Below are 16,236 nucleotides of genomic sequence, written 5' to 3' on the forward strand. Positions count from 1 at the left end.
TTTTAAAAAAAAAGTTATACTCACCGAAGCTCCGAGCCAGCTTTTTGTTAGACTAGTCCTTCCAGTGCATCTCCCCCTCTGCAGTGGTCTAAGGTCCCATAAGTCATCAATGTCTATACACAGTGTATAGAAGTGAGGACGCTGAGGAAGATTCCAATGCTGCTGCTGAGGAGAAAGGCTGGAGGGAATGCTGTGACAGCTGGCCAGCTTGGAGCTTCGGTTGAGTATATCTTTGTTTTTTTCCTCCCTTGACACAAATCAGCACTTAACCTTTGCAGTACGGTAGTAGCTGAACTGCAAAAGTTATTAAAATTTATTCCTGGATGTCTTCTTTAAAACCTGTGAGCCCTCCAATTAGTATCAATGTGCAGGTTTACATAGGGTGTAACCTTTACATTGTTCTCGCTTCCCTATATCTAGCTCCATTTCATCATGAGGAAATTTCCCTTCAAGGTCTAGATGTGATTTAAGCTGTTCTGTTTTACCGCTTTCAAAAATACTGATTCCTTTTTGTCCTTCCTGGTGGCCCCAGAAGGGTTCCCTGGATTCTTGTTCCACTAACTGTAGATGGTTCAGAAAAAACATCATTCAAGCTTATGGGCTTGTGGTTGTCGTCCCCCCACCCCCAAATCCTGTTAAGCCTCACCCCACCAGGACGTCAAGCGCGTGTTATGATTTTTGGCATCAGGCCTTTGGTTCTCAGATTTCCAAAGTTGCCTCCTAGTCTCCTGGTCTTCTGTTTACACGTTCTTTATGTTCTGTTTACACCTTCTTTGTTTTACCAAGTGGATGTTTCTGCCTCATCCGAAACCAACTTCAGGCGTACGGTCCTTTTTAGATGTTGGGCATGTGAGTGTTTGCTGTATTGCCCACCCCCTAATTGAACTGCAGTTAGACATCCCGAAGGTTTAAAGGCAAAATTAACCTTTTTATAAAAATATAAAAAAACATTTTTTTGCATTGAAGCCTGTAAAATATTGCAATCGCGATCAGTGGATCAGGGGGGGAAATCCTCTGGCAGATTCCTTTTCCGTCCATGTCTGTACCTCACTGCATACATTCAGTAACATGGATGGGAGAAAAACTGAATGGAATACAAGTGCGGTGACATCATGGCACTTGTATTCTATTAAAAAATACAAGTCCCTTTGCTGCATTGGCTAATGTGACTTGTAGTTTCTCCATTCAAAGCATCTGTAAATGGACTTTACTGTGAGTACAAAAATCCTGTGTTTTCCTCACCTGTTGAGGGACACAGGAAGTCTTAAAATCTAAGTTTACGTTTCTGACCATGTTTCATGTTACACCCATAGTCAGGGTGTGCCTTGAGAGATGGTCACATTGCAAACCCCCTATCCACTTAGTTAAATTGTGGGGTTCTTCTCCCCGCAGGCTGGTGTTGTTTTTCTAATCAGATACAACTGTGCAAGCTGAGCCGCGCCGAATAGCAGTATTCAAGTAATTGAACAGGCAAACTATTAATGTTTTTAGAGAGAGCATGCATTTTTCTTTCAGTACAGTATAAGACATAAGAGCTGTAACATAAGCAAGTAGTATAGAAGACATATATGACGTTCTAAAAACAAAGTAAGGGCACCCCTAAGAGCAACCAGGCAACCACTTTCTGTCATCAGCCCACTGAAACCTAAGATTTGTTTAGTTGGCTGAGAGTACACTCTTTTTTTTTTTTTTTTTTTATAGGTCTTATTTTTTTCATTTCCTAGCAACAGTAACTGAACTAGGTGGAATATAGTAGGCATTAGAACAGATTCATAAATGTGTGTAATAAATTTTTTTATTATTATGCTGTTAAAATATACCTGCTTGAAACTAACAGCTATATTTAGAATTATGCTATTGCCATATATTTAAGAGTTGTCTATTTAAACAAACTGTGATGCCTTTTAACGTTATGACAGTGCACATACGTAGAGAGATAATATGTGCTATTGTATAATGTGTGCTTATCTAGTTTTCTTTCCTTCAAAAGATGCACCTGCAAAAACTGGAGTCTCTGCACAATCCGCAGCAGATCTACTTTCGCCAAGACGTATTATGTGAAACTCTAGCTGGAAATGGATGCCCAGTAGTCACCATAACAGCTATGCCAGAGTCCAATTACTATGAACATGTCTATCAGTTCCGTGAGTAGGAATAGTCTGAGAAACAATTTTATGTGTGTTCATCCATCATTCTGGAGATCACGTTTCACTTATATAGAATTTTCCTTTAAGGCTACAGGCCATTTTCCTTGTTGATAGTAGAGCTTCAGAAAACTAATGACGGATCTTTTAATTGAGTTAAAATGCATTATGCAGCTTCTGTGAACTCTTAATTTACAGTAATGTCTAATGGCTATTACAAAGAAATTCTAGAACACTCAAGAGCTTGAATTTAAAATAATATTGAAACTCTGAAGGAGGTGGTCTGTTCTAATGTTTAACAGCTGATTCTGTGCAAAGGGGCAGATGTATAAGACACCGAATACTCATGTGAAATTCAAGCCAAGGCTTCTTTTGCCACTCCAACCAAAGATGACCATATGCCATATTGATGTAGAAAAGATATTACTAAAATATTAGGTGAAACGTTAGGTGCAGTCCTAGGCAGGGCTGTAGTGTGCTTTGTCCAGGTTTAATAATGTTGCATGAGTCAATTTAAAGGGTTTCAAACATTTGTTTTAATCATGGATGCCTTGATGGAGTATGGATTTTGTATTATAAAACAAGGCCAGGTTGGAGCACTGTACACAAAGTGCAAGTTCACCCACCGTAGGCGACTAGATAAATATTAAAGGGACATTAAACCCTCAGATTTTTTAACATAAACCAATACTGTAATGTGTGCCTTACTGTAATATGGTTGTTTCCCTTCTCTTTGCTGCTCTTCCTTTTAAATCCTCATGTCTTCTCATGCTTGGGGAGAACTTCCCTTTGCAGCTGAGTGCCTCTTCCTGTAGTGCTGGCTCAGGTTGTGAACCTACACACAGACACCATGTATCCATTTCAGAGACAAGGCAGTCTGCTGCAAAACAGAAGTTCTCCCCCAGCATGAGAACAGATACAGACTTAAAAGGAAGAGCAGCAAAGAGAAGGGAAACTACCATGGATTACAGTAAGGTACACATTACAGTATTGTTTTATGTTAAAAAATCTGAGGGTTTAATGTCACTTGAAGGCTATGCATGATCATATGGAATATTACTTAATTTTATCTGATGGGAAATCTTTGCATGTCATCATAATCGGCTAACCTCAGCAAGTATATTATATTATTATTCAGGATTTATATAGCACCAGCAGATTATGAAGCAGTTTACAAAACAAAGGGAGACAGTAGTTACAATACAATGAGGATTAGGAGGGCACTCGCAAGAGCTTACAAAATGACATGAATTTACAATCCTACTTCCCTTCATGAGACACAGATTTACAAGGTCAACACACAAAAACAGAGTGCTTTTGAACGCTGAACACTGAAAAATGGCCTGGCCAGGAAGGGGGTCTAAACACCTGGTCTTGAAGTGGTTAAAGCTAAAAATTGTAAATTGAGCCTTTATTTGTGGATGATAACGTTGGAGAGATCCCAGTTTTATTTTGTCAAGCCATCATAGGCTCAACTTACAAAGCCTTTATACTAGCCTAAGGCACTCTATTTTTAGCCATGAGACTGTAATTTTCAAATTTCATTGAACTCTGAAAATAACTTTTTTGAAAATAAGGATACTTATTAGGGATTCACCGATTTTCGGTGTCCAGTACGAGTACTGATATTTTGCTTTTGGTACCTGCCGATACTGAGCACCGATACCGGTGCTTTCGCTGGCATGGAGCCTGCTTCCCGGGCAATCAGGAAGCTGGGCGGCATGTTTGCCTGGGAAGCCAGCTCCATGCTGATTGGCTGGGAAACCGGCTTCCCAGCCAATCAGCATGGAGCAGGCTTCCCGTCTCCCCTATTTTCCCCTCTGATGGGAAGTTCTGGTATCGGGAAAGGTATCGGAGCATTTGGGCGAGTACAAGTACTTTTTGTACTCGCAAATTTTTTAAACTGTTAATTGAGCATTTTGTGTGCATATGGTCAGCCTAAAGTGTATTTCTACTTTTGCACTCAGATTTGAGAAAACCCCTCTATATGTTTTGATATGTGTTCTTATTCACACAGCATACCAAAACATAATACATTTTTTTTTTTTTTTTTACCTTTTTACATGTTTTGTTGTAGCAGGCCAAATGGCTGAATCCAAGAAAGACTTAGGACAGGAATGTGTGGCCTGTGTTTCTCTCATTAACTTCCTTAACATATAATGCAGAAGCCAGGGCTGTAATCTTTGAACCTTTTGTTAGGACAGAGTGTTCAAATCGACTTGACAAATCTTAATGAAATGAGCTAGCGCAGTACAGATAGGAATAACGGAAACCGCTCACAGCCCCTCCTAACATTGCAAAGAAGGTGAAGCAAGTAGAACGTTTAACCCTTAAGAAGCCAATAAACCCTAAACCAAGTAAAAGCAATGTAAACTGCAAGCATTTTTTAATTAGTTACTTTAGCTTTAGTTTATGCGATGTGAATGACAACATGTAACAAATATAAAGTAGGTTTTATCCCAATTTGCCAAAGTGTAAATACACTTTAAAGCTGGCTTCTGCGTGCCACTTTTGCCTGCCACGTCTGTTCAGATCATATAGAAATTTCCTCAATTCGCAAAGCTAATCCACCATTATAAGTATTCTTATTTCTTTTTTTTTTAAAGTAAGTTATCTTCACTAAAGATGAACTACACCCTCCTATCCTTTATAGCCAAGGAAGGTGCCATCTTAGCCTCTGTTTAGATGGTACGGCACATGTGATCAACTATGACACCAGCCATTTGAGCGCTTGGAAGTCCGGTTGAAAGCTGACAATTAGCAGCTTGATGTGATAATTATCACCAGAGGCATGCCTTGAATGTAACTTGGGAAATGTTTTGGGAAACCGTTGAAATACTGGGGTTAGTCCCAATTTATGTTCAATGAAATTTAAAAATTTCAGTCATATGGGGAATGATACAATGCCTTAAGCTGATGTTAAAGCTTTTAGAATTAAAGCATTTAGAATCCAGCCTTAGGTGTGTTCCCTTTTTGTATGGCTGTTTTCTCAGGGTTATTTGTTGGGTACAGTTCACTGTACACAGTCTGGGGCTGGCTCCTTCTTTTTTGGGGTCCCCGGATTATTGTATATTACCTTATTTTGGAATTTTTAGTAACCGCATATTTCAGGGGTCCTTTGAACACATGTAAAAAATTGTAACGTAATTGGGCTTTTTCAGTAATGTTGAGATGCAAAGTGCAGTTACTCATAACAGCCAATCATATTTCAAATTGCTGGACTAATTTAAAGCGAAAATAACAACAAACACACCTTTAGAAATGTATAGTTTTCTTTCCCAGGCCTCTGACAATGGCTATGCAGATTACTATACATCTCCATTTACTTCCTGGAACTTTGGCTTATGTGACTAGGACATGTGACCATGCACATCATCTGGGGGGGTGGGGGGATGCCTTTCCCTGAGATCTCAAGATGAGATTTAAGATGAGATTTCCCAGCAATGTTCTGCTGATGTAACCTTCCCTGGATGCAACGCTTTGGCACTTACATCATTTGTGCCAGAACTGGACCAGGAAGTAGATGAAATCCATCTGTAAATAAATGAAAAACAAGTTTGTCTAATACATGTGAGATGATTTTTAAATACAGAGCTGTATGCTGATTTTACATCGGCATACAGAGCTGTATGCTGATGTAATTTTTAGTGAAGAGCTTTAAAGGTCCACTTTAAGGGATGATTTCTGGCTGGTTGTTATTAGTTACAGTGCTCAGTATTGCAGGTCACATGGTCACATCGAATAAAGCCAATTTAATGGTTTATTTTACAGAATAAATGCTACGTTTAGACCGATGCTATACACTTTTACTTTATTTCCTTTGAGAATGTACCTAGCACCACCATGTGGTGAAATGTGGAGAGAAAATGTATCCAGATCTGTTGTAGTTTAAATTATGGCACAACCATTTACTCAGGGAAACCTGGGCCTCTTCTAAATAAACCAGCAAGAATTATTTGACGTAGCAGATATAATGAAATCAATATATTCAATCATACTTCTGAGGAAGAGGTTGATCAACATACATTATGATGTTATATATATATATATATTTGTGTGCTCTGTGATGACCCAAGCATGGCATATAGCTTGCTTACTATCAGAAGTGTGCTAACCCTTTCCATTTCTACTAATTAAAGTGCTTTTCTTGCGATCTTTTCCCCTATTGTATTAAAGTCTAAGAATAAAAGGTTTGACTGAATTTCTATATAAAATCTCGTGTATAATTTCACTAAGCTTATACATTCCAATGATCAGACACATAATGGTCCATGATGCCAAATAGTGTGCTGTCTGGTGAGTCGTATCATGATTAACAGAGGCTGTACAGTGGGGCATATACAATGTTGTATTGCTACATTGTTTCTTTTTTTATTTTCTTCATAGGAAACCGACCCTACATCTTTCTCACTTCCAGAGTTCATCCTGGGGAGACCAATGCCAGTTGGGTTATGAAAGGGACCCTGGAGTTTCTTATGGGCAACAGTGTGACTGCACAGAACCTGCGGGAATCCTATATTTTTAAAATTGTTCCAATGCTAAACCCTGATGGAGTGATCAATGGAAAGTAAGAACCAATGTTTATTTTGCGTAGCACTACAGTCCTTTTTATTGTAACGTTTTGTATTAACATTGCTACAGCTTCTTATTTTGTTTTTGTTTTTTATTTTGTTTAACATGGAATTTATAGTATTATAACATGGGGTTTATAGTACCTGGGTATGTTCTGTTATAAAATACTACTAACTTGTAGAATATATTTAATTAGTAAATAGTGATAAATGAACTGAGCAAAATTTTTGTTTGCTGGACGTTGGTTGAACCCAGTGGGAAATCCACAAACCCCGAACATAGCCCCTTACGTAAGTAAGGGTTTATATAGAGCAGTGTTTTTCAACCACTGTGCCGCGGCACACTAGTGTGCCGTGAGATGTTTTCTGGTGTGCTGTCAATAAATCGTTAATTTCCTTTATCGATCAAAATTATTTTGATCGATCAAAGTTACTCACCTCTCCGCCGGCTTCCGGGTCTTCCGTCGGAGATCCGGTGACGTCACGGACATCGACGTCACCGGACTCCTCCCCCCTTCCCCGAGTGGCTCTGTCGGCTACGAAGGGAAGGGGGGAGGAGTCGGGTGATGTAGTTGTCCGTGATGGGTAACGAAGGGAAGGAGGGAGGAGTCCGGTGACGTCACGGACATAGACTCCTCCCCCTTCCCTTCGTTACCTGACGGAATCACTTGGGCTGAGTCTCCTCCTCACTCTTGGGCCGGTGAGTCATCGCATGTGTGTACAAGGCAAAATCTGCTACCCTGGTGAGACCCCACAAAGCCATGGGGCTTTTGGGGTTGTGTGGTAACGCTGGGTGTGCCATGAAGGAGTTAATTTTTTTTTAACATTTTCTAATGGTGGTGTGCCTCGTGATTTTTTTCATGAAAAAAGTGTGCCTTTGCACAAAAAAGGTTGAAAAACACTGATATAGATGACTTTATTTGTTGGGTGAATTGAGAGTGTATTTTATCAATGTACAGTATATAACATTTATTTGGAACAGGAGTAGTTCTGTGTTTATTTAGATTTCATAACCCCCATTAACAAATCAGGTTTGAATGTACTAATCAGTGGAAGATGAATTCTGATTGCTCACTAAGGGTATCTAGACCAGCCTCTCTCAACCAGAGTTCCTTGGCACCCTGGGGTTCCTTTTGCTTTCCTGAGGGGTGCATTAAAATTTTTGCATAGCGTAATGCCTTTCTATGGTGCAGGACGGCTTTTGATGTGAAGGGGAGCTCTTGATGTGAAGATGGAATTCTGATGTAAATGTGGGGCTTTGTTGTGAAAGAGGGGGACTCTGATGTGAAGAAGGTTCTTGATATGAAGGAAGGCTTCTGATATGAAGGGAGGCCTGTAATGTAAAGGGGGCTCCAAGTGTGAGAGGGGAGACTCTGATGTGAAAGTAGGGGGCTCCTAATGTAGAGGGTGACTTAGATGTAAAAGGGGGATTGTGATGTGAAAGGGGGGCTCTGACGTGGAAGGCGCTCATTTACATTTTAAACTGGGGTGCTTCGAGATTATGCATACTTTTAAAGGGTGCTATTACTGAAAAAAGACTGAGAAATGCTGATCTACACTGTACTGTTGTCTTATTATAACAAAAGATCTATGGACTTGCTCATCGTATCTGATATTTGGCGCTAATTTGTTTAGGAATGAAAATGTATTGCTATAAATGGCTCTGAACCCTTAAATATATGTTCATTTTTTAAAATGATTTTGTGTTGATTTGTACCTTTCTTCCTTTTTCCCCAACAGTCATCGTTGTTCTTTAAGTGGGGAGGATCTGAACAGGCAGTGGCAAGATCCTAATTTGGATTTGCACCCTACAATTTACCACACCAAAGGCCTTCTACAGTATTTGGCATCAATCAAACGAGCACCCATAGTAAGTTATAGGGTGCAGTATAGTACATGTAACATTGTAGACAAACTGGAGTGCAGATAGTTCTTGTACGAGAAGACCTCAGCCCCCTATTTAGAAAAGGATCAGTTTGTTAAAAGGAGCCATCAGTTTGTACACATTATCCCCAGGTAACTTGATTCATCCCAGGTTTCGTAAGAGCCTGTGTCCACAGACTTTTTTGTGCTTTGGTCTTGCACTCCCATACAAATCTATAGGATTGCAAAACCCCTCTCTATAGGTTGAATTCGATGGACTTGTGTCTTTTTTCAACCTGACTAGCTCTTGAAGCAGCTCAGAAAAGTGCAGGTCAGATGCACCTCTCAGTGAATTCTGAATGATCTCAGAAAGGTGCTGATGTCATCAACACAAGCCCAAAGCCTGTCGACAGAAGCCCTAAGGGCATTAGAAGATAGAAATACATACTATCGGGCCCCGAGTATAGTTGGGTGAATGCTGTTCGCACTTGTGGCACTATTGGCACAAGATGGAGCTGAGAAGCATGAGAAATCCTCTGCTCCTCAGCTCCATCTATTGGCAGTAGTGCTATGTGCATAACATTTGCCAAGCTGTACGTTGGGCTAAAGAATCATAAATCAGCCCCTATGTATTTCAGGCAGTGCTTACATGAACATTAAACCAGTATGCTGCCACAGTGTATAAATAATGTGAGGTGTTTTAAAGTTCTGTATGCTATAAAAGATCATTCTGCTTGTACATAGTGATTTTCTTGGTAGGCTTTACTCGCTAATACTTCGGACTAAAAAAAAAATAAAAAATTGAGAGTATATCCTGAGTCTACATAAGCCTTTGAAAGAACTGTTCAATTACCACCATTTTAGTTAGCATTTCTCTCATTTACCACAAGAAGTGAAAATCCCATAAAAATCAAGCCTATTATTAGGTATGCTGTACAATAGAGATTGTTTCATGTAATTTATGAATGATGTTAATATACTTTAGTCAATTTGTTAACTGCATTTCTTGTACTGTACTCTTTTTAGGTTTACTGTGATTACCATGGGCACTCTCGTAAGAAAAATGTCTTCATGTATGGCTGCAGTATTAAGGAGACGGTGTGGCATACAAATGCTAGCGCCGCTTCTTGTGACATGGCGGAAGACAATGGCTATAGGGTGAGTACATACATCTAATACGATGCTGGACTTGGCTAAAAACGTACAGTTGTTCAAAAAAGCAACCTGTTCACCCACACCTTCCACCCATAAATATGTTTCTCTAAACTTTTGACACTGAATTTTAACCACTTACTGACCGGGGTATTAAACCCCCTTCCTGCCCAGGCCATTTTTCAGTATTTAGCGCTGCAGTAATTTGACTGACATTTATTCCGTCATACAACGCTGTACTGAAATTAATTTTATACAATTTTTTGGGGACACATAGAGCTTTCTTTTGGTGGCATTTAATCACCACTGAGGTTTTTATTTTTTACTATATAATGAAAAAAGTTCCGACAATTTTGAAAGAAAAACCTGTTTTCCCTACGTTATGTTATAAAACATTTTATTATTACCCAATTTTCTTGTAAAATATAAAAGGCAGGGTCACGTCGGATAAATAGACACCAAACATGTCAAACTTTAAAATTGCGCACGCCTGCGAAATCGCAAAAAACTACCATGCCTAAAATTGACCATAGGCGACGCTTTAAAAGCTTTTACCGCTCATCAGTTTAATGTTATCAGTGATTAATGGGCCTAAAATTATTGCTCTCACTCCCACGTTCGCGACGATGTAACACTTGTGACATAATTCTTGTTTTCGCACATAGGTGCATTCAACGCGTTTTTAGGTTTATTTGTGCATGCACAGGGGGCAGGGTACTTTTTTTGGTGTTTTTTTTTTCTACATGAGACTTCCATTTTTTTTTTAATACTTCTTTTTTTTTTTTTTACACTTAACTTTATTGCTATTACATAGGAGGCTAACAAGCTGTTTAGTGTCAACAAGGGGAAGCATGCTGTTTAGTATCGTACAAGTGATCGGTTGGCTATAGAGCCGACCGAACGCTTGTATGTAACAGCTGCTACTGGCTGTTTACATACACAGTGGGATTCTGCTCATGCGCGCCTGCAGAAAAAAAATCACACATATGTACGTCCACCTGCTGGGAAGAGTCCGCTGTCTGCCCGTGTATTTACAATGGACGGACGGCAAGATGTTAATTCAGTACTTTGGGTTACAGAACATGATTGCAATTTGGTCCTTTAAAATGACTAACTGTGCACTGGTACATAGCATCCCATCAAACTAAAATGTTAATTTTACCAATTGTTTCACACTGAAGCTTGAATTTGATTGGTTGCTTTGATACCCAGAGAGTTAGTTAAGATTGTTCTCCTTATCCATACCTTTGGCATATAATTGAGAAACCTACCTATAAACTTGTCTTTCCATTGAGCCTTTTAATCCATTAACCTTTTTGCTGTCAATATTCTAATACTCTTTCGGAGGTTAGCCTACTGTAGACCTGTGGACATTATGGCACTATAAATGGATGTAGTGTTCCTCTGTACTCATAATACTCACTATATTTCATTGAGTATTCATTCATTGTTTGTTCAGTCTTGTTTTGAATGCAACAAACTATTACAGCCGAAAGAACATTCTTTGTCTGGTTTGGCTAAATATTGATGCCAGACATGTGCACAAAGAACTGTTAGGCACCTCTAGAGGAAATTCAAGATGTAAAGGCACTTAAATATATTCTGCAGCTAGGAATTCATATGTAGAAAATATTAACCATTAACAATTGGGTTTATAAATGCTCACTCCTAAATTTTTTATAAAAATTCAATTTTTGTTGCCCCTTATTAGCCAGAGTAAGAGAGTCATGGTTCCTCTGAGATCTGTCAGATTGTGCCCTGCAATTTCTCTGTTGTCTACTAGTTTGTAAGTAACAATTACATCCAACACATGTCTGTGAAGGTTCTCATTCATCCAGGTCATTGTATATCTGTAAAGAATAAGTCAAGGCAACTGGACTTGCTGTATTTTTCTTAAAGACGTTTCCCTGGACATCCGACCAGCTTTCTCAATTCAGAATTCTGAATTGAGAAAGCTGGTTGGACGACCAGTGAAACGTCTTCAAGAATAATACAGCAAGACCAGTTGCCTTGACTTATTTTTTACAGATATATCCAATACATTGCCGTTTAGTTGTTTAAAGCCCAACTTTGGTCTCCCCACTTGCCCAGCTTGTATTTTATTCTCTCTTGCTATAATTACTTTTACAAGTTGTCTTTGGGTTGGTCATGTGACACGGGGTCAGCTTCCTCTTTCCCTGTTCTCTGTCTCTGGACAGTCTTCAATAATGTAGAGAGTGGCATTGACTACTTCATGTCAAGGCCACTCCACTCATTACTGTATGTGAGTAGTAGGCACTGTTGTGATGGGGTGGGTCCTTCACTACTTGCACTCACAGGATGTCCTCAGGCTTGTCGGTTGAATAGTAATTTGTTCTCTTTGACAAAAAACTGTTGGCCATGATGATGTCCATTAAGATGGATGCTTTTTTGACCTGCACTGCATGATTGTTTCTGAAGCCTGGATGCTGTTGACAACAGCTCCATTTTTCTTTCTTTCTTTCTTTCTTTCACTATCTAGGATATTGCTTGCATATGTCACAGCAGAGGTTAGTTTACTATGGGTACATTTCTTATTTGCTGCCTGATTAAAAATGTGCTGCAGTTTGTCATTTACTTCTGGACTTTATTAAACATTGTGTACATTTGAAAAACATTCTGACAAAAAAAACAGAAAACGTAATACCTGTATTTGAAAATGCTTAAATGCCCAAATTTGCATTCTTGACCTTCTTGATTCATTCTGCTTTTCTAGACCCTCCCTAAAGTTCTAAGCCAGATTGCTCCAGCATTTTGCATGAGCAGCTGTAGTTTTGTGGTTGAGAAGTCCAAGGAATCTACGGCCCGTGTAGTGGTGTGGAGAGAGCTGGGTGTCCAGAGAAGTTACACAATGGAAAGCACACTGTGTGGTTGTGACCAGGGGAAGTACAAGGTAAGGGTTAGTATGAGTAGTGTGAATAGAAGTGTTATTAGCTGACCTGATTGGCTATTGTATCTTTCACTACAGTGCCTGGAATTAGGGCCTAATGTATAACATTTGCATGACAGGAGGCTTATTTGTAAAAGTGAAAAAAAAAAATGCAGGGTAAAAGAAAATCAAAATAATAGATGCCCCCAGGTTTCAGCAAACCCATCAGCTGATGACACCTAACCTTGTTCTGTTAAAATCATGCACTCGCCCAAACATTATCAATGTCATTCAAAATGTTTAAGATCGTAGACCTGTGTGTAGTTACGGCAATTTGTGTCTACACAAACCCTGTTCTATCTTACCTTAATTTTTCAAACAAACAACATTACACAAACAGATCCTTTGTATTTGTGTATATTGTGATGTAACATTGAAAGGAGCAAAAAGCCCTCCTAAATTGGAAGGTTTTTGCCTTTATCACTTTGCTGTGTTACATTAATTTTGGTACATGTGGTATCTTGATACACAGAATATGTTATTTCTAAATAATACCTAAAAATACCCCAAAAAATAAAACAAATAAAAAATATATGCATTCGGATCTGCTGTATGTGTCTAATAAATAATATGAAAAGTAAATTCAAAATCTTAAAACAGAATACATTTCCAGTACATGATATTCCAATGTGAGGTTGGTAGACAACCAACCTCACATTGGAATATCATGTATAGGAAATGTATTCTGTTTTAAGATTTTGAATTTACTTCTCGTGTTATTTTTTAGACACATATGAGGTTGGGTTCACACCAAGGGAACAGTATTTTTGCTTGTGACTGAGCATGTTTTTGCGCCGTTTTTCTTTTGTGTATGTGTTTTATGGGCTTAAATCAAGTCACGCGATTTGCTGAGCTGATTGTGACACATTTAATGTGCAAAAAAAGCACAAAAAACACAGCAAACTTGCATTTTTGGGCATTTTCATTGAAGTCTATTTGGCTAAGAAGCGCTTAATCTGCCAAAAAGAAGCTCATGTACTTTTTCCAGCGAAGGGCATTTTCTACAAGCGACAAAACTCTCAGATGTCAACATGGCCGTAGAAATCAATGGGATTTTGTTTTGGGCATATTTTTTAAAGCGTTTTTTAGGGCAGAAGCGCTAGGTGTGAACCAGGACTAAAGGATTTAACAAGAGAGTAACCATGTAACTGGTGGCTACCTTTCAGCTCATGCTTAGTCATTGTTTGTTTTATACTTATGAAGTCATTAATTAGACGAAAGTATGTTAATTTGGGAAAAATTCTTCCCTAGAGAAAACTAAAGGAGAACTATGAGGTGAGTGAAAATCAATCATCGCCATAGTTCGAGCCGACCTGTGACAATGGAACTGTCACACGTCGGCTCAATAGATCGGGCAGTGAGAGAACACTTCACTTCTCAAACATCTCCCTGCAGAGTGCCGGGACTGTCAGTCACGGCTCCCTGCAGGAATTCCCCCCCCCCCCCCACTCCCCGCTCTGATCCTCCATCGCTTACTGGCGGAACCAGTAAGCGCTTACTGGCGGATGGGGGAGCGAGCGTGCACAGCTGGCTCTGCCTCTAGATATGCAGAGCCAGCTGTCAATCACGTATCTGGGTGGATCTCGACAGTAATGTCAGGATCCGTCCCGGCTGTGGTGGTCTGAGTATACTGCGAGCTGTAGTTCGCGATATATACTGAGCTTTGGGTCACAGGAGGAGGCTAGTATATGTCCTCCCGTGACCCTTAAGAGAACTATGGGGAAAAAACACTTACCCCATAGTTTTCTTTTAAGCATAAATTTGTTGTTTTGGGAAGATTTATTAAGCACTATGTGTGTTGTTTAGAAGTACCAGTGTATTGCATTGCACTGGGCTTCCGTCAAAATTTATTTGGCTTTCCCAGTGTAAACATTTTCTTTCATTTGTTATATCCACCAGTATATAAATATTGGGTAGTGCCAATCTAGAAATGGCTGACAAGGACTGAAGAATGCTGAATGTTAAAGGTAGAATATGAAGGTGGAGCTTCTCGATCGTTCTACCTAAAGGCCCTAAATATGCAGTGTGGCAAGCAGCAGTTCAGCTAGGCACTTGAAAGCTGTTGCAAAAAAGAATCGTGAACTTTGATTTGGAGGCATTTAAAGTCTCTTCCTCAAGAATGCCTGATGAAGACACTTGAGCATTCTTGAAACCTTACAATTGTAATCTTTTTTTACTGTTAAAAGATATCTCTTATTTTCAAATTTTTCTGGATCTGTTGAAGATGAACATTTTAAAACTCTTGGCTGCAATCAATAGAATATGTAGACAGGTTATTCTGAAAACCTACCACTAGAGGGCCCTAGTTATTTGCTTTCTTATGAAGTGTGCTTTAAGTGTTGTATACTGAATTTTTATTTTGTTTGGGGTTTGTGCTTTTTACTTAGTTTTTTTTCCCCCAGTTAAGTATTTACCTGTCAAAGAGCTTTTAGTCTAAGGCCCCTGTGACGATCATTCCGACATAAATTCACTTTCTAGACCAGAATTTTTAGTTTTAATGCAGGTTATGTTTAGTGGCTTATTTTGACTCCTTTTACTTTTTATGGACTGCTCTCTTTTTTTATGGAAATAGTAGAAGCCCCCTGTTGACAATATGAGCCAGTACATTATTGCAGCATCTCCGATAAACACAGGTTTATGTTACACATTGTATACAACGACTGTATATCCTTGTGATCGCTAAGTGGTTTCAGATGTGACAGAGATAAATTATTCTCCTGCTAGTGAATTGGTTCCTAGATGATCCTTGGTGCAGTCATCTGATTGATTTACCCTCATTGTGTTCTGAAACCAAGCCTCATAAATTATGATTAAGTTGTCTTTGACCACAGGTTCAGTCTGCTACATCACAACACCCAGTACATTCAGTGTTTTGTTGTTATGAAAATGTATACCTAGGACAATAAGCCTATACAGGATATACATAGAATGTTTCACCTATTTGTAAATGTTCGTAGTTATTTTCTTTGGTAGTGTTTGAACAGTTAATCTTTTATTATCGTTGAATACATTCACATGCCTGCATACATATTTGACATAAAGTGTAACTTCCTCTTCCTTTTTCATAAACTTCACATTGAAAAGAAAGCAGTGAGAACTCTTCTATATAAATTTTGATTTTAAATCGTCTAGAAAACCTCTTTTCTTTTTTTTTTTTCTTTTTTTTTAAATTAGGACAACTCTTTAACCATTTGGCTGCCAGAAACATTTTTGATTTTTCCATGCATGTTAAAATGCACATTTAAGGCCTGAAGATTAGTTAAACTCCAAAACCATTATATTTTATGAAAACAGAGGCCATGGAAAATAAAATGGTGGCAGTTTTATTTTTATTATCACACAATATTTGCACAACAATTTACCAAACCCAATTTGTTTGGTAAAAAAATGCATTCAAATTCATTTTAGTGCACCCAAACGCATTGTAATACCTATTTTTTTGTGGGGGGAGGGGGATATAAAATTGCACGCATGCATGACAAACTTCGGTACTCCATATTGTCCATAAAATATGCTGTAAAAGATCATTTGTGCGCAATAAGGGCAACGTGTCGCAGTC

At 38.8% G+C, this 16,236-nt stretch overlaps 1 protein-coding gene across 1 annotated transcript in view; it reads left to right on the forward strand.

The window, feature by feature from the left end:
* AGTPBP1 (ATP/GTP binding protein 1) overlaps positions 1-16,236 on the forward strand; it is a 118,040-nt gene that overhangs the window by 73,904 nt on the left and 27,900 nt on the right. Inside the window, exons 19-23 of the mRNA XM_018572625.1 lie at positions 1,991-2,144; positions 6,531-6,711; positions 8,456-8,585; positions 9,605-9,736; positions 12,465-12,641. Of these exons, the coding sequence (XP_018428127.1) occupies positions 1,991-2,144; positions 6,531-6,711; positions 8,456-8,585; positions 9,605-9,736; positions 12,465-12,641 (774 nt within the window). The remainder of the gene's footprint in view (positions 1-1,990; positions 2,145-6,530; positions 6,712-8,455; positions 8,586-9,604; positions 9,737-12,464; positions 12,642-16,236) is intronic.

This window comes from Nanorana parkeri, unplaced genomic scaffold (genome assembly GCF_000935625.1).
Source record: "Nanorana parkeri isolate BGI_ZX_2015 unplaced genomic scaffold, ASM93562v1 scaffold2089, whole genome shotgun sequence".
Lineage (NCBI taxonomy): Eukaryota > Metazoa > Chordata > Amphibia > Anura > Dicroglossidae > Nanorana > Nanorana parkeri.